This window comes from Callithrix jacchus, chromosome 4, assembly GCF_049354715.1.
Source record: "Callithrix jacchus isolate 240 chromosome 4, calJac240_pri, whole genome shotgun sequence".
NCBI classification, from domain to species: Eukaryota; Metazoa; Chordata; class Mammalia; order Primates; family Cebidae; genus Callithrix; species Callithrix jacchus.
The window spans coordinates 43,492,106-43,507,822 of NC_133505.1; the positions used below are offsets into that span (position 1 = coordinate 43,492,106).

Genomic DNA, 15,717 nt, shown 5'->3' on the forward strand with positions numbered 1-15,717 from the left:
GACTTTGAAAGGACAGAAGCAGAGTGACCTTTGGTAAGAGGCTGAGGTTGGGTGCCTATTATGGGATAACACCTCTTCAACCTCCTTCTTATAAAGAACCCAGGACATAGCTTAAGTGTTGTCTCCTATCTACCTGCTTCATCTTAGTTCAAGGGGCAGAGAAGTCCAGCCAGTTCCTTAGTGCCCCTTCCCTTACTCCACCTTGTTTCCCTACTCTCATTCCTATCCCCCACGGGTCCCTAACCCTCTGAGTTAATGGACACGTGATTCACATTTGCTTCTGGGTCTGGAAGGATATTTGAGCCCTGACTTTGTGTGTGTTCAAGGTCACAGGTGTGTTCCATAACATTCCTCAGACCTTTCCAGTGGGATCTGGGGAAATGATCTTCCCCCCTTGAAAGGCTGTACTGGTCAAAGGAAGAGTAGGATACCAGTTAGGAAGACTGAAGCTGGAGCCTGGCTGCTTGGGTTCAGATCCCAGCCCTGTCTCCTACTAGCTCTGTGATCCTAGGCAAGTCACTTAATGAATGTCTTTGTGCCTCAGTTTCCCCATAGTGCTTGCCTCATACTGTGTTGTGAGAATTAAATGAGTTATTATATAAAAAGTACTTAGAACAGTGCTTAGCAAATGGTAAGCACTTTGTGTAAACTGGTATTACAGTATAGTTACCCACATTATCCATTCTGTTTCCCCTCCTTTTAATTAGCCAGGTCTGAGAGAGAATGGGGGGAAAGGGAGGAGGAAAAAGGAAGGGTAGCCATAGTAAAAATGGTGATTCATTAGGTCCATGTCCCTGGTCACAAGGAGTAGGGACTAGAAGGAGGACTGGGCTCGTTCTTTGTGTCTTTTGGCCCAAAAGCTGCGAGAAGGAGGGGGGAGGCTGGGGCAGTAGGTCAGCCTGCCAGAGTTGAGAGGTTTCCTGCTGGGAAGGACTGTTGACAGGTATGCCAAGAGTGAAGTGGAAGGCTGCCCTCCCTGCCCCCTTCTCCAACCAGGGGTGAGTAGCCTGGGTCCTGTCTGCCACCAGCTTGGGTAACTTGACCCCAGGAAGGAAGCCATTCACCACTCCCCTTTCCTTTTTTTTTTTTTCCCCCCCTTTCCTTTACTAGTGCTGAAAGCTGCCTCAGGCCTGAGTCTCCAGATCTCTCCCAGTCCAGCCCCCTTCCTGGGCCTAGCCCTCCCCCATCACTACCCAGCCTCACTGGCTCTCCTGGAGATCCTCCCTGCCTGGCCTCTTTCTCAGCTCCTCCTCTTCCCTGAAGGGCTGCCCCTTTTCAGTGAGTCCCTTTTGACTCTCCACCTCTCCTTGACCATACCCCTCCGCCCCGCCTCCCTCCTCAGGGCTCTTGACAGGACCCTTATGACAGGACTGAGGGACAGGAAAAAGATAACCTTACCTCCAGCCTTTCTGGGAATGGTCATTAGCTGGAGACTAAGGGCTAGCCCTGTAGGTCAAATGCTCACCTGCTCCCTCCTCCATGCAATTCCCTGAGGGCCTGATTCTGGTTCCCATTTGCGCCCTTATAAGTACACTCAATCAGGACCAGGTGCGGTGGCTCACGCCTGTAATCCCAACACTTTGGGAGGCTGAGGTGGGTGGATCACCTGAGGTTGGGAGTTGCAGGCCAGCCTGACCAACATGGAGAAACCCTGAAATAGAAAAAAATTAGCTGGATGTGGTGGTGCACACCTATAATCCCAGCTACTCAGGAGGCTGAGGCAGAAGAATCACTTGAACCCAGGAGGCAGAGGTTGTGGTGAGCCGAGATTGTACCTTTGCACTCCAGCCTGGGCAACAAGAGCGAAACTCTGTCTCAAAAAAAAAACAAAAAACACTAAATCCAGAAGAGAGGGTGCTATTAATGGCCACAGATCCCCTGAACAGGGAAGAAACAGAGACGGGAGAGAGAGGAGTCAGAAGAGGCAGGCCCTGGACTCTCCTTGATTTTTGCACGTCTGTCAGTGAGGGAGGGATTTTCTCCTTATTTTTCTCAGCCTTTGATACTATCTTTTATCCTTTTTGTCCTTCTTCAGATATAGATGAGTGCCGCTTAAACAACGGGGGCTGTGACCACATTTGCCGCAACACAGTGGGCAGCTTCGAATGCAGTTGCAAGAAAGGCTATAAGCTTCTTATCAATGAGAGGAATTGCCAAGGTGAGCAGTCTCCAGCAAAAATGAAAGCCTTAGGAGTGGTTCTTGTGGGAGAGCTTCAAAGAGGCTAGAGGGCTAAGTCTTAGAATAGACACGATGCAGTCTCTACAGGCAGTGTCATCCTGTGAATTAGCAAATGGTAACCCTTTCCCCTCAGTGGACCAGCTCCATATCAAAGCACTCAGCTTGGCAAGGAGGGATGGATTTCACCCCAATTCATATCCTTGGCAGAACAGGAAAATTATCCTTGGCAGAGTAGGATATACCTAACCACACATGGTGGCTCTTCCTAATTCTAAGGACGCCAACTAAAGGGAGCATAGAGGATGAATTGGCATTGTTAAATCACTGGTCCCAAAGCTAGGACATGAATAGGACTCTTCAGTTCAAGGGTGAAAACCAAGGCTTTGGGTCCTTCACCTACGCAAGGGTCAAGTGCTCCATTCAGTGGCTTCAATCTTTGCTCTTCCAGATATAGACGAGTGTTCCTTTGATCGAACCTGTGACCACATATGTGTCAACACACCAGGAAGCTTCCAGTGTCTCTGCAATCGTGGCTACCTGTTGTATGGTGTCACCCACTGTGGGGGTAAGCTAGTAGGCTTGCACCCCCAGCTACCCTGGCCCTGTCACCTCTTCACCCTCCAGTTGAATAGGTCCCTGTGTTGGCTTGTGGCTATGGGCCATCCCTGGGTGCATGCACCATGTCTGCATCCACTGTGATAAAATAGGAGGAATTAAGACAGAGTCTGAAGAACAACTGGGAGACTGAGGAAACAGCATCCTGCCTCCAAAATTCCTATCTCCCATTCCTATAACTGTATCTGAACCCCCACTCTCAGCTCCCAAATGATGGTCTCACTGGTATGGAGGAGTAGAAGGCTTTAAAAAGCTTGTTGGCTTAGCCAGGTGTGGTGGCTTACACCTGTAATCCCTGCAGTTTGGGAAGCTGAGGCAGGTGGATCACAGGTCAAGAGATCAAGACCATCCTGGCCAACATGATGAAACCCCATCTCTACTAAAAGTATAAAAATTAGCTGGGCATGGTAGTGCATGCCTGTAGTCCCAGCTACTTGGGAGGGTGAGGCAGGAGAATTCCTTGAACCTGGGAGGCAGAGGTTGCAGTGAGCTGAGATCGGACCACTGCACCCCAGCCTGGAGACAGAGCAAGACTCTGTCTCAAAAAAGAAAAAAAAAAAAAGAGCTTGTCAGCTTTGCCCTTTCTCAATCCTTCCTTTGGGGACAGTGATAAGGAGAGGATGATTGAGCCAACAGTCATCTTACAGTGCCTAGAATGCTTTTTTAACTTTTTTAAATTGTAAGAACATTTAACATGAGATCTACCCTCTTAAATTTTTAAGTGTGCACTACAGTATTGTTACCTATAGTCACATTGTTGTACTTAGATCTCTTGAACTTACTCATCTTGCATAACTCAGGGTACCTGGAACTCTAACCAGAGGCTCTCACTCACTGCCCACTCTGACTCCTCCTCCAACCCCATCGTTGTTTTTCTGTCTCCCTACTCCTCCCAGATGTGGATGAATGCAGCAACAACCGGGGAGGTTGCCGCTTTGGCTGCATCAACACTCCTGGAAGCTACCAGTGTACCTGCCCAGCAGGCCAGGGCCGGCTGCATTGGAACGGCAAAGATTGCACAGGTGGGCAGTGCCCTCTGCTGGCCAAAGATGACACAGCAGTTTTGCAGGGCCATTGGGGTTCTGGAATGCATAGAGGCATCTTTCATGTTGAGGAAAGGTGTGAGGTGGGAAAGGATGGAGAATGTAGCCATTCTGAGTTAAAGACATGAAATTTGTAGTGAATAATCCCATCATCAGTCTCCATGGGTACAATAATTATTATGCAAGTAGCTGATTGTTTTCCTCCAAATTACCCAACTGAGGGAGAGGGTGGGAAAGGAATGTACCCATTTCCTCAGGCCTCTCTCCTCTTCCTAGAGCCATTGAAATGTCAGGGCAGTCCTGGAACCTCAAAAGCCATGCTCAGCTGCAACCGGTCTGGCAAGAAGGACACCTGTGCCCTGACCTGTCCCTCCAGGGCCCGGTTTTTGCCAGGTACATGGGAGGAGGGTGCTGGAGAGCTGTGGAAGAGAAAAGAGAAAGGGCTGGCCATTCAGGCAGCTCCTTCACTCCCCTTGGATTCCTCCAGCCAGTGGGGGTTGGGAAGGCAGGTCAGAACTGTGACAGGCTCCTTCTCTCAGAATCTGAGAATGGCTTCACGGTGAGCTGTGGCACCCCCAGCCCCAAGGCTGCTCCAGCCCGAGCTGGCCACAACGGGAACAGCACAAACTCCAACCACTGCCATGGTGAGCACCAGCCCAGAAGCCTTGTTCCCACTCTACTCTCTTGCATTAATCCCTTATTTTTCTTCTTCATCAATCCCCTGGCTTTCCTTTCTCCTGGATCCTCTTTTTTTTGCCCTTTCGCACTTCTCCACCCCAGCTCTCTCACTCCCTCTGCCCTAATATCTGATCTCCTTGGCTTTCGTAATCTCACTTCCCCAGCCAAGCCCCTGGCTTATTGCCCAGCTTCTCAACATCCCCCACAGCACCCCAGAACTACTTGGGCATCCCATACTGTGCTGAGTTTCTGCCATCCCTCTAGAGGCTACAGTGATACCCATTAAACAACGGGTCTCCTTCAAGATCAAAGATGCCAAATGTCGTTTGCACCTGCGAAACAAAGGCAAAACAGAGGAGGCTGGCAGAATCACAGGGCCAGGTCTGGACTGGGGACCCCATTCCAATTGGCTATCTGGCCACTAAACCCTCCTTACCCCTCAGCTCCTCTTAGTGAGATCTCTTCCAAAAACCCACCAGCACCCTGAACTCTAGGCAGAGCAGAGGAAAAAGCAGCTATAGGCAACAGGACCCAAGGAAGTTCCAGAATACTCCCCTCCACCAACTAATTAGTATACTAGACTAAAACAGGATTAAGAGATAGTCAGAGATCTGGGAGGTCTGTCTGGGTTGGGGTGAAGAAGTGAGACTGGGAGTGAGAACTTTCCAGGGGATGATCCTGGGGTTGACAAGCCCTCTCTCCCAGGTGGTGCCCCCTGCTCTGAATGCCAGGTCACGTTCATCCACCTTAAGTGTGACTCTTCTCGGAAGGGCAAGGGCCGACGGGCCCGGACCCCTCCAGGCAAGGAGGTCACACGGCTCACCCTGGAATTGGAGGCAGAGGTCAGAGCCGAAGAAACCACAGGTGGGACTGGGGGCCCTGTTGGGAAGAGGACTGGAAGGGGAGGGCAGAGGTGAGGAAACCACAGGTCTCAGTAGCAAAAGGAAGGGACGGAGCCTGTACCGGGGCCAGACCCTGCCTAGTGCCACGCCTAAAAGCTAGTCCCTCTTACCATACCCCTCCTAGCTCCCAGCTTTGTTCCCCTGCCCTCCTGCTCACAGCAACTCTTTCTCCTCCCTGACACACACGGCCACCCACCACCAGCCAGCTGCGGGCTGCCCTGTCTCCGACAGCGAATGGAACGGCGGTTGAAAGGATCCCTGAAGATGATCAGAAAGTCCATCAACCAGGACCGCTTCCTGCTGCGCTTGGCAGGCCTTGATTATGAGCTGGCCCACAAGCCGGGCCCAGTAGCTGGGGAGCGAGCAGAGCAGATGGAGTCCTGTAGGCCTGGGCAGCACCGTGCTGGGGTCAAGTGTGGTAAGGGAGCTTACTGGGGAGCAGGGATGTGGGAAAGACCCAGTTTGGGCCTGGCTCAGAGCAGGACCCTTTGTGGTCTCAATTGTGTTTCTCAAATTATGAGGCGGCCAGGATGCTACTGCCTGCTGTCCTCCCTTCCCTGGTCCCAGGCTGAAATCTAGAAGGATGCCATGTGGGGCCAGCAATCCTCCTGCACACAGCTTTGACCCTCCTATCCCCCCAAGTAGGATTGTGTTTGTTTGCTGACAAAGAGATTCTCCCTAAATCAGGGGCTGTGGGGGGAGTGGGGAGTCCCAGGCCTGGGTGGTGGGAAATGGGATGGTGGGTGGCTAGCACGGCCGACTCTCCCTCAGTCAGCTGCCCGCAGGGAACGTATTACCAAGGCCAGATGGAGCAGTGTGTGCCATGCCCAGCGGGCACCTTCCAGGAGAGAGAAGGGCAGCTCTCCTGCGACCTTTGCCCTGGGAGTGATGCCCACGGGCCTCTTGGAGCCACCAGCGTCACCACATGTGCAGGTGCCAGGGGAACAAACAATACAGAGTGGGGTAGGGTGGGCACTGGGACGCCCATGGGCATGGGATTTCCCAAAGGGCAGGCCCAAGCTCCAGGCCACTCTCTTATAGTCAACATCCTGTTTGTATGCCTTTGTCCCCTGAGATTGGGTGACCCCTATGGGGATGACTCAGGACCATCCCCATCAGAGTTGGGTCCTTGATTCATTGCAGGTCAGTGCCCACCTGGCCAACACTCTGTAGATGGTTTCAAGCCCTGCCAGCCATGCCCACGTGGTACCTACCAACCTGAAACAGGACGGACCCTATGCTTCCCTTGTGGTGGGGGCCTCACCACCAAGCACGAAGGGGCCATTTCCTTCCAAGACTGTGACACCAAAGGTGAGTAAGCTACTCACCTCCCTGGGGGATTCCCCAACCCCAACTACTCCCAAAAAACTCCAAGTTCCCAGAGGGACCTGAGTGTGTTGACCCACCATTTTCTCCAAACCAGCAACAGGCCCAACTACTTGGCCAACCATACCATGCTGCTTCCAGGACCTTGCCCCTCCACCAGTCCCAAGCTTGGGAACTGAGAAATCATTAACAGTCCCACTTACCCCTCCATCTTGGAGAACTGGTGGCATATTCTCCATATCCCAAATGAATTTCTTTTTTTTTTTTTTTTTTGAGACTGAGTTTCGCTTTTGTTACCCAGGCTGGAGTGCAATGGCACGATCTCGGCTCACTGCAACCTCCGCCTCCTGGGTTCAAGCAATTCTCCTACCTCAGCCTCCCAAGTAGCTGGGATTACAGGCATGCACCACCATGCCCAGCTAATTTTTTATATTTTTAGTAGAGACGGGGTTTCACCTTGTTGACCAGGATGGTCTCGATCTCTTGACCTCGTGATCCACCCGCCTCGGCCTCCCAAAGTGCTGGGATTATAGGTGTGAGCCACCGCGCACAGCCCAAATGAATTTCCACATAGGTTTGGAACTGTGCTTGGCATCTGAAAGAAAAGGATTGGCACTGTAGCCAACCACTCTGTAAACTGTTTTTCCATGGGCTTAAATTCTGGCATGACTGGGAAAAGTTGAGACCCTAGAAAGAACTTTGATGTATCCGACCTCCTGATTCTCCAAGATGAATGTATCCTGTCCATCGCATGCCCCGTAACTCTTACCTGCCCACTATCTTGATTCCTGCCTTTCTCCCTTGCCTGTAGTCCAGTGCTCCCCAGGGCACTACTATGACACCAGCATCCATCGCTGTATTCGCTGTGCCATGGGTTCCTATCAGCCCGACTTTCGTCAGAACTTCTGCACCCGCTGTCCAGGAAACACAAGCACAGACTTTGATGGCTCTACCAGTGTGGCCCAATGCAAGAGTATGTGGCAAGCCAGGCTATGGAAAAGGGAGGAAAGAGGCCTGGGAGCAGTAGACATATAAAGGAGGGGTGTGAAACCAACAGGGAGTAGGGCTGGGGGGTGGTGGGGGAGGAAAGCCCCACCTTCCACTTCTCTGCAACCTACTCAATCTCAAGGCCAGTTGCTAGGCTGGACCCTGTAGCACCCTCTCCCTGGAGATTGGTAATGAGGAAGCAGAGACAGGTGAAGTGAGAAGAGAAGGTACTAAAAGGGCAGGAAGGAAGATGGACCCAGAGCTTGGAAAATAATGATGAACTAGGATGGAGGCTTCCCATAAATGTCTGACCTCTACTTCAGAACTCGTCAATTCCCCCAACTCATTTTCCCACTGACTTCCCTTCTCTTTCTTATTCTATCTACTGGGGCTTGACTGCAGATCGTCAGTGTGGTGGGGAGCTGGGTGAGTTCACTGGCTATATCGAGTCCCCCAACTACCCGGGCAACTACCCAGCCAGCGTGGAGTGCATCTGGAACATCAACCCCCCACCCAAGCGCAAGATCCTTATCGTGGTACCTGAGATCTTCCTGCCATCTGAGGATGAGTGTGGGGACGTCCTCGTCATGAGAAAGAACTGTGGGTGGCTTGCAGAGCTGGGCCAGGGAAGGGCAGTCCAAATCTGGTTAAGGCGGGAAGACAGAGAGACTGATACAGGAAGAACTGAGGCAGTGAAGTCAGGGATCTATGAGGGTGAAATAATCAGAGGCTTTTAGGAAGAGAGAAGCTAACGGAGGAAAACAACAATGATACATGTTTGGTGGAGAACAGAGTTAAGAAAGCTAGCAGTGGGGCCAGAGTCCAATGGTGTTACATGCATCACTCCTATCGTAGCATTTTTGCCATTCCATTCATTTAAATGTCAAATGTGTAACACTATGTGAGTGCCCGGGTATCAAGGAGGAATTGTGAATGAGCCCAGTGGGCAATGGGAGAGGGTGCGGGGTGGGATGTGTGTATGTGGAGGGGTAGCCTTTGTCAGAATAGTTCTCTCTCTTACCCCATACCCCCTACCATAAGCTCTACGGCCCACGTTCTAGGAGGGCTTGGGTAGCCTGCCCTACTGCTCTACTGACCTGCTGCTTGCCTTCCCAGCATCCCCATCCTCCATTACCACTTACGAGACCTGCCAGACCTATGAGCGCCCCATTGCCTTCACTGCCCGTTCCAGGAAGCTCTGGATCAACTTCAAGACAAGCGAAGCCAACAGTGCCCGTGGCTTCCAGATCCCCTATGTTACCTATGATGGTGAGCCAAGGAGGTGGGTGAGAGGGGGAGGTACATAAGTTTTGAGAGGGAACCAAGAGAGCAGGAAGAGCTCCTGAGCCCCTCTCCTTGGTTGACTCTGCAGAGGACTATGAGCAGCTGGTAGAAGACATTGTGCGAGACGGCCGCCTCTATGCCTCTGAAAACCACCAGGAGATTTTAAAGGTAAGTGATTGTTAACAATAATGATAGCTAACATTTAATGAGCATGTAATAATGTGCAGGCAATATGCTAAGTGCTTACATGAATATTCTCATTTGATATACACAATAGCTCTATGAGGTAGGTGCTTTCTCCATTCCCTCTTTACAGATGAGAAAACTGGGGCATGGAGAGTTAAAGAACCTGCCCCATGGTAAAGCTGGGATTTGAGCCCAAGCCCATCTGACTGCAGTGTCACCCACTCTTTATTACACCTTGGGGAAACTTGGAAGAGAAAGGGAAGGTGAGGAGAAGAAATGTCTCTACTTCTTCCACCAAGAGATATGTGGAAAATGAAGTATAGAAAGATACTTTTGCATCAGTCCCTTCCTTCCCTTATTCCCTCTCCAGGCCCCATTAAGAAGCAGCAGATCAGCTAGGCATGGTGGCTCACGCCTGTAATCCCAGCACTTTGGGAGGCCGAGGTGGGTGGATCACATGAGGTCAGGAGTTTGACACCAGCCTAGCCGACATGGTGGAACTGTCTCTACTAAAAATACAGAATTAGCCAGGTGTGGTGGCAGGTACCTGTAATACCAGCTACCTGGGAAGTTGAGGCAGGAGAATTGCTTGAACCCAGGAAATGGAGGTTGCAGTGAGCAGAGATCATGCCATCATGCTCCAGCCTGGGCCACAGAGTGAGACTCTGTCTCAAAAAAACAAAAAAAAACCAGTAGCAGATCTAGCACAGCTTTCTCAGAAATCAGTTCATGTATAGACTTCTTTTAAAGGAAAAGAAATACTTCCAACATTGAAGACTGGACTAGATGCCCTGGGTCAGTGGATCCCAGTTTGAGAAAATCTTCTTTAAGAAATAGAATTATCCTTCATAAATTATCAGAAAAAGTTAGTAAAATATTTTTATATTATCATCAAAATTAAAGCCTTGATGACAGGAATCACCTAGAACTTACAGACTTCAAAGAATATAATTTTAACAACACTTTTCAAACATTTTTAAAGCATCTGAACCCTTATTTCAAATCAAATGTATTGTGGAACTCCAACACATAAAGCAATGCAGCTATTCGGATTAAAGTGGGGTGGAGAATGAAACCCGTAATTCTTATTGCAAAAATCCACTGATACCATGGAAGGAGAACTAGCCTAGGAGCCAGAAAGTCTGAGGGTTTTTTTTTTTTGTTTTTTGAGACGGAGTTTCGCGCCCGTTACCCAGGCTGGAGTGCAATGGTGCGATCTCGGCTCACCGCAACCTCCGCCTCCTGGGTTCAGGCAATTTTCCTGCCTCAGCCTCCTGAGTAGCTGGGATTGCAGGCACGCACCACCATGCCCAGCTAATTTTTTGTATTTTTAGTAGAGACGGGGTTTCACCATGTTGACCAGGATGGTCTCGATCTCTTGACCTCGTGATCCACCCGCCTCGGCCTCCCAAAGTGCTGGGATTACAGGCTTGAGCCACCGCGCCCAGCCAAGTCTGAGTTTTAATGCACAGTGCCTGGCACCTAGTAGGCTCTCCACATACCATGCTGCTGTTACAGGGTGGTCAAGAAAGGCCTCTAAGGAGAAGAGACCCAAATAAGGTAAAAGGGCTCCCTCCCCACTAGAAAATGAGGGATGAGCGCTCCAGCCTGAGGAGCATGGGAGCAATTTAGCGTGTTTAGGAACTTCAAGAAGGCCAGTGTGGCTCAGCAGAGGGGGAAAGAGTGGAGGCAGAAAGTTAAGACACAGATCACATTCAGCCTATGGACCATGTAAGGGACTCAGCTTTACTCTGAGTGATAAGAGAAACCTGAAAAGAGTTTCAAACAGGAAAAAGATGAACTAATCAAAAACACACAAAGTCACTATGGCTGCTGTGGGGAGAACAGTTTATGGAGGGACAAAGGTAGAGGCATGGAGACCAGTTAGGGGGCTACTACAGTGCTTTAAGCCAGAGACAATGGTGGCTTGGGAAGATGGTGAGAAGTGGTCAGATCCAGACACATTTTGAAGGTAGAGTCAGTAAGATTTGCTATAATTGTAAGCAAGAAAGAGGATTCAAGGATGGCTCCAAGGATTGGGGCCTAAGCAACAGAAGGATGGAGCGGCCACTGACTCATTTGTGGAATTCCAAAGTAGGGGCAGATGGTGGGGATGGGAATCCAGAGTTTACCTCTAGATATATGCATATCTTGATATATGAGATGCCTAGTAGACATCAAGAAGGGCTGCTGAGTCACGATGTTCCTCTTTCCCACCCCGAACACTGAGGCTGACATTGTTCCCTGCCATCCTCTGCAGGACAAGAAGCTCATCAAGGCCTTCTTTGAGGTGCTAGCGCACCCCCAGAACTACTTCAAGTACACAGAGAAACACAAGGAGATGCTGCCAAAATCCTTCATCAAGCTGCTCCGCTCCAAAGTCTCCAGCTTCCTGAGGCCCTACAAATAGTAGCCCTAGGATCAGAGACCCAGTTTTTTAAGCCCTCAGACTCCTTAGCCCTCAGAGCTGGCAGCCCCCTACCCTCAGACAAGGAACTCTCTCCTCTCTTTGGAGGGAAAAAGAAAGTATCACTACACAGACCAGGCACTCTCCCTTTCTGTCTTTCTAGTTTCCTTTCCTTGTCTCTTTCTGCCTGTCTCTCTACTGTTTCCCCTTTTCTTACATGCTCCCTAGGAAAGCCATTCAGTACTGGCTCTAGTCCCCCTGAGAGGTAAAGAAACAGTACAGCCCCTTCCACTGCCCATTTTACCAGCTCAGATTCCTAGCCCCATCAGCTTGGAAGGGTGCCAGAGGCCCATCAAGGAAGTGGGTCTGGTGGGGAATGAGGAGAGGAAAGAAGGGCTTCTGCCATTATAGGGTTGTGCCTTGCTAGTCAGGAGCCAAAATGTCCCCTGGCTCTGCTCTCTAGGGTGATTCTAACAGCCCAGGGTCCTGCCAAAGAAGCCTTTGATTTATAGGCTTAATGCCAGCACCAGACCTCTGGGACACATCGTTTGAGCTCTGGACCGCCCACATGGCCAGCTTTCTTGTCTATACAGATTCTCTTTCTTTCCCCACGTCTGCCTGGGGTCTACTCCATAAGGGTTTGCAAATGGCCCACAACACTGAGTTAATGGACACTGGCTAAATGAGGAAGAGCAGCAGGCATTATGTTGAAGGCCCCGCTATGGCTTTCTAAAAGACTATAGCTCTGCAGGACAGAAACCAGGTTTTAAAGCATTGCCCCTAAAAAAAGAAAACAGAAAGAAAAGAAAATGTTTCATTTAAAGGACTAGACACAGAACAATTAGAAGTCAGCTTCAAACACTAATACCTTTTCTTACTTGTCTTCCCTGGCCCAGCCACTTTCTCAGCCCCACCTGAATGCTCCCTGGGGGAGCCCTACTCCCCTTGCTACATGTTGTCCTTAAAGAAATATGGCTATTGACATGAAGCCAGCCTAGGCCTTACCCTACAGTTGTCTTTCCCTTGTAGCCCCAGCTGGCTTGTGGGCTTCACCAAAGAGGACCCCACTCTGCAGCCAGCCTGGAGCCACCTACCTCTGGCCTCAGGCTGTGGGCAGCAAAAAGGAATGTGTGTGCACTTGGCGAGCCTCCTGCCCACCCTGTCCACACCTAATAAGTGCAATCATTTTGAGTTTTCCTATGTTGTCTAGAGGGAGGAGTTTTTGTTTTCTGTTTTTGTTTCTCTTTCCTCTATTAGAAAAACCTTATTTATAGCTGCCCAAGAGAAAAGAGTATATGTTTGGCGTAGAAGAAAATCAGTTTTGAATCTCATGAACCTTGAGTGCTGGAGCATCTGATCTGTTTCTATGCCATCAGTGGCCACCTAGAACCCTTGGCTGTGGTAATCCAGGGTAATTGTGCAGAGGCATCTGATATGTAGGAAAGTAATTCTGGGGATTTGATGGAGCAGGAAGGAGAGGGACCTATGTTTGCTAAATCAGTCCTGCTATCCCTATGCTCTCGATGGAGTCAGCGTGGACCTCATGATTACAGAAGCCAATGGAACTGGTCAGTGATTCTCTACCCCAAGTAGGGAAAACCTCCGTCTTTTCCCTGTCTTTATCCTGTTATCCGCTGGTGTTCACATGGAAGAGGACAAGAACATACCACCTGGGGATGGGCTGACTCAGGTTCCTGAGCCAGAGTCAAGGCTGTGGGAGCCAAGAATAAGACAGAAGGCATCAGATATTTGCCTGGCTCTGGTCACTTCCCTCTCGAAGTTGACTTCAAGCCTAGCCTCCTCAACTACTGTTTTTCAAAAGGAACAATCAAATGGAAGAAGAATCAAGTTCGTGCCCAAGCCCAAAGCCTGCACACATTCTGCCCTTAATCCAACTGCTGCCTATAAACTAATTTTCAATTTTCTCCCTCTAGTTCTCCCAAAGCTGTAGTCCTAATCAATCAAAGGCTACCAACTGATTCCTCAGGTTCATTTCTTCTTTTTTTTTTTTTCTTTTTAACGCTCCTGGTAACTCATAGGTTCATTTCTAGGTGACTGTCCTAGGCTACTGCTCCCCTAGGAGCCTGAACAGTGAATAAAGGAGCCCGACCCCCTACCCTCCCATCAGTAGCATTCACCAGCGAAGACAGCCGCAGCAGTGGTAGTCAGTGACACAGCTAGATTCCCTGACAACCATTAGCCAACATCATGGCCCTTGCGGGTAGAGTGTTTGATTACCGCTGTCTTTCTGGGTCAAAGAGGGCCACTATAAAGATGTAAAATGGCTGCTTCCAAACAAGGGGAATGGTCATTTGGTAGGAGTGTCTGTACTTCCCAGGAAGCACCGTGAAAACTGCTTTAATCAACTCTGACCATCCTAATTCTTCACCAGAAGCTAAGATAACTTTTTGATTCCTCTCTTCTTACCATTTTGCATCTCTTGGAAAGCCAAACAGTGAGCATACTTCTCACTTGTGCCTTTAGGGTCTGGCTTCTCCTTTCTCCCTTCCTTTCCCATCACACCATACATACACACAAATACATTTCCTCCAGCCATTTATCCCATGGTTTATGAGACCTGCAAATGAGTTCCACAGTATGGAAGGCATAGACCACCAAGCTTCTTAACTGATGTCAAGGCACATCTTGGTAAGCAGGTAAAAACCTGGTATTGTCCACCAAGTTTAATTTAGGTCCTTCAAGTTGGAGGTTAAGAACCCAGGCAAAGTTGCTGCAAAACCTATGGAGGAAGTTGGCCCTGGGACATCAAACTAGGGGTTAAGTGAATTGAATGAGGAGTCAACACTCAGGGACATTCTAGGTCTTTACAGGTCAAACAGAAGAAAGGTTTTTACCACTGGAGGGGAAATGGAAAAATGGTACAAATAGGAACCCTTCATGAAGCAACCCAGAGGCCTCTCTGCAGGGTAGGGTGTGGGGCTACAGTATTGTGGGGCCTCCATTCATCTTAGTACAAAAACCTGACCTGCTCTAAGCCTGGAAATGGGAAGCAGTTTCCATGAAGGCTTCAGGCACCAAGTGGTGCATACCAGAAAGGCACTTATATCCTCAGCAATGTGGCAGTTCCTCCTTACTTCTCTGCCTCCCTCTTTCTATATTATCAGGCCATGCCTATTCCTACAACCTGAGACAACTCTTGGAATCAGGAGAAAACTGACCAGATCCTGAACTTGAGCTGCCTTCCCCAGGCCTAGAAATCCCCAAAGGCTGACACTGAGCTGTGACTGATTTAACAGCCCCCAGGATTTGGTCAGTTTGAGGTAGTGGAGACTCAGATTTGCTGCTGAAAGTTCAGTAACACAGTCCTGGTCTTTGGCCCTAAAGAAACTTTTTATATATGAAAAGTGTTCTCTATATACATGTTTGAGGTGACTCTGGAATGGATTACGAAGTCATATCTCAAAATGTCAGAAAACATTACAGAGCATTCAAACTTTTGTATTTGCTGCTTAACCTCAATATTACAGCCACAAACGGGGGGTACAAAGACAAAGCATAACTGACCATAAGCAGAATATTAACCTTCCAGGTTTCTTTCTTAAGCACAGTAAGAGAAAAGTGGGAGCAAACAATACAAGGATAGTTTTACATGTGACCCGTCTCAAAGGTAGCACACCCTATACTTGTGCCATTATTTGTACAAGGAAATATATGATTAGAAGGAATAGAACCCCCAGTTGTCATCAGCTTTTTTAGATACCACAGGTTGTAGCAATTTGAACAAACAAAACTTTATTCTTCTGTGTGAACTGAACTGAAGTTTCAGAGAATAATCATCGCCATGTGGGAGGCTTTTTGTTAAATGCAGAAGAAATCTCAAAATATTGTATTTATATCTGCCTTCCACTGCTGCCAATATAGTAAGCATCTCCTACAAAATCAACAATAAACAGCAAATGATGCAGTTCATAGAGTATTTTGCACTTGGGGAAAAATATGTATCTGACTTGTAAAAAGAAATGTTTGGATTTTGTATGTCTTTTTTATTATTATTAAAATACTAAATGAAACTCCCCAGCCTGACATCTTTTCCTCTATCTCAACAGCTTATCCTAAAGCCAGAAAAAAGCCTTGAGGAGACAGTGTCTT

At 49.0% G+C, this 15,717-nt stretch overlaps 1 protein-coding gene and 1 long non-coding RNA gene across 8 annotated transcripts in view; one reads left to right on the forward strand and one right to left on the reverse strand.

Annotated features, from left to right (window-relative positions):
• The window catches only part of SCUBE3 (signal peptide, CUB domain and EGF like domain containing 3), a 40,318-nt gene extending 24,680 nt beyond the window's left edge, over positions 1-15,638 (forward strand). For 4 of the 7 annotated variants that reach the window (XM_003732646.6, XM_035295377.3, XM_008994307.5 and 1 more), the window contains 15 exons: positions 2,036-2,158; positions 2,628-2,744; positions 3,691-3,816; positions 4,114-4,230; positions 4,377-4,481; positions 4,780-4,896; positions 5,221-5,379; positions 5,620-5,835; positions 6,189-6,350; positions 6,561-6,728; positions 7,555-7,716; positions 8,133-8,330; positions 8,847-8,999; positions 9,103-9,182; positions 11,461-15,638. In XM_003732646.6, coding sequence (XP_003732694.1) covers positions 2,036-2,158; positions 2,628-2,744; positions 3,691-3,816; positions 4,114-4,230; positions 4,377-4,481; positions 4,780-4,896; positions 5,221-5,379; positions 5,620-5,835; positions 6,189-6,350; positions 6,561-6,728; positions 7,555-7,716; positions 8,133-8,330; positions 8,847-8,999; positions 9,103-9,182; positions 11,461-11,610 — 2,153 coding nt within the window. In that variant the 3' untranslated portion in view covers positions 11,611-15,638. The remainder of the gene's footprint in view (positions 1-2,035; positions 2,159-2,627; positions 2,745-3,690; positions 3,817-4,113; positions 4,231-4,376; positions 4,482-4,779; positions 4,897-5,220; positions 5,380-5,619; positions 5,836-6,188; positions 6,351-6,560; positions 6,729-7,554; positions 7,717-8,132; positions 8,331-8,846; positions 9,000-9,102; positions 9,183-11,460) is intronic. The other 3 variants (XR_013534177.1, XM_035295378.3, XM_078369014.1) reach the window with 3 other exon arrangements.
• LOC144582125 (uncharacterized) overlaps positions 1-15,717 on the reverse strand; it is a 36,453-nt gene that overhangs the window by 14,830 nt on the left and 5,906 nt on the right. Inside the window, exons 2-3 of the long non-coding RNA XR_013534181.1 lie at positions 8,271-8,373; positions 7,513-7,657 (exon numbers count right to left, since the gene is read on the reverse strand). This is a non-coding gene — a long non-coding RNA (uncharacterized LOC144582125). The remainder of the gene's footprint in view (positions 1-7,512; positions 7,658-8,270; positions 8,374-15,717) is intronic.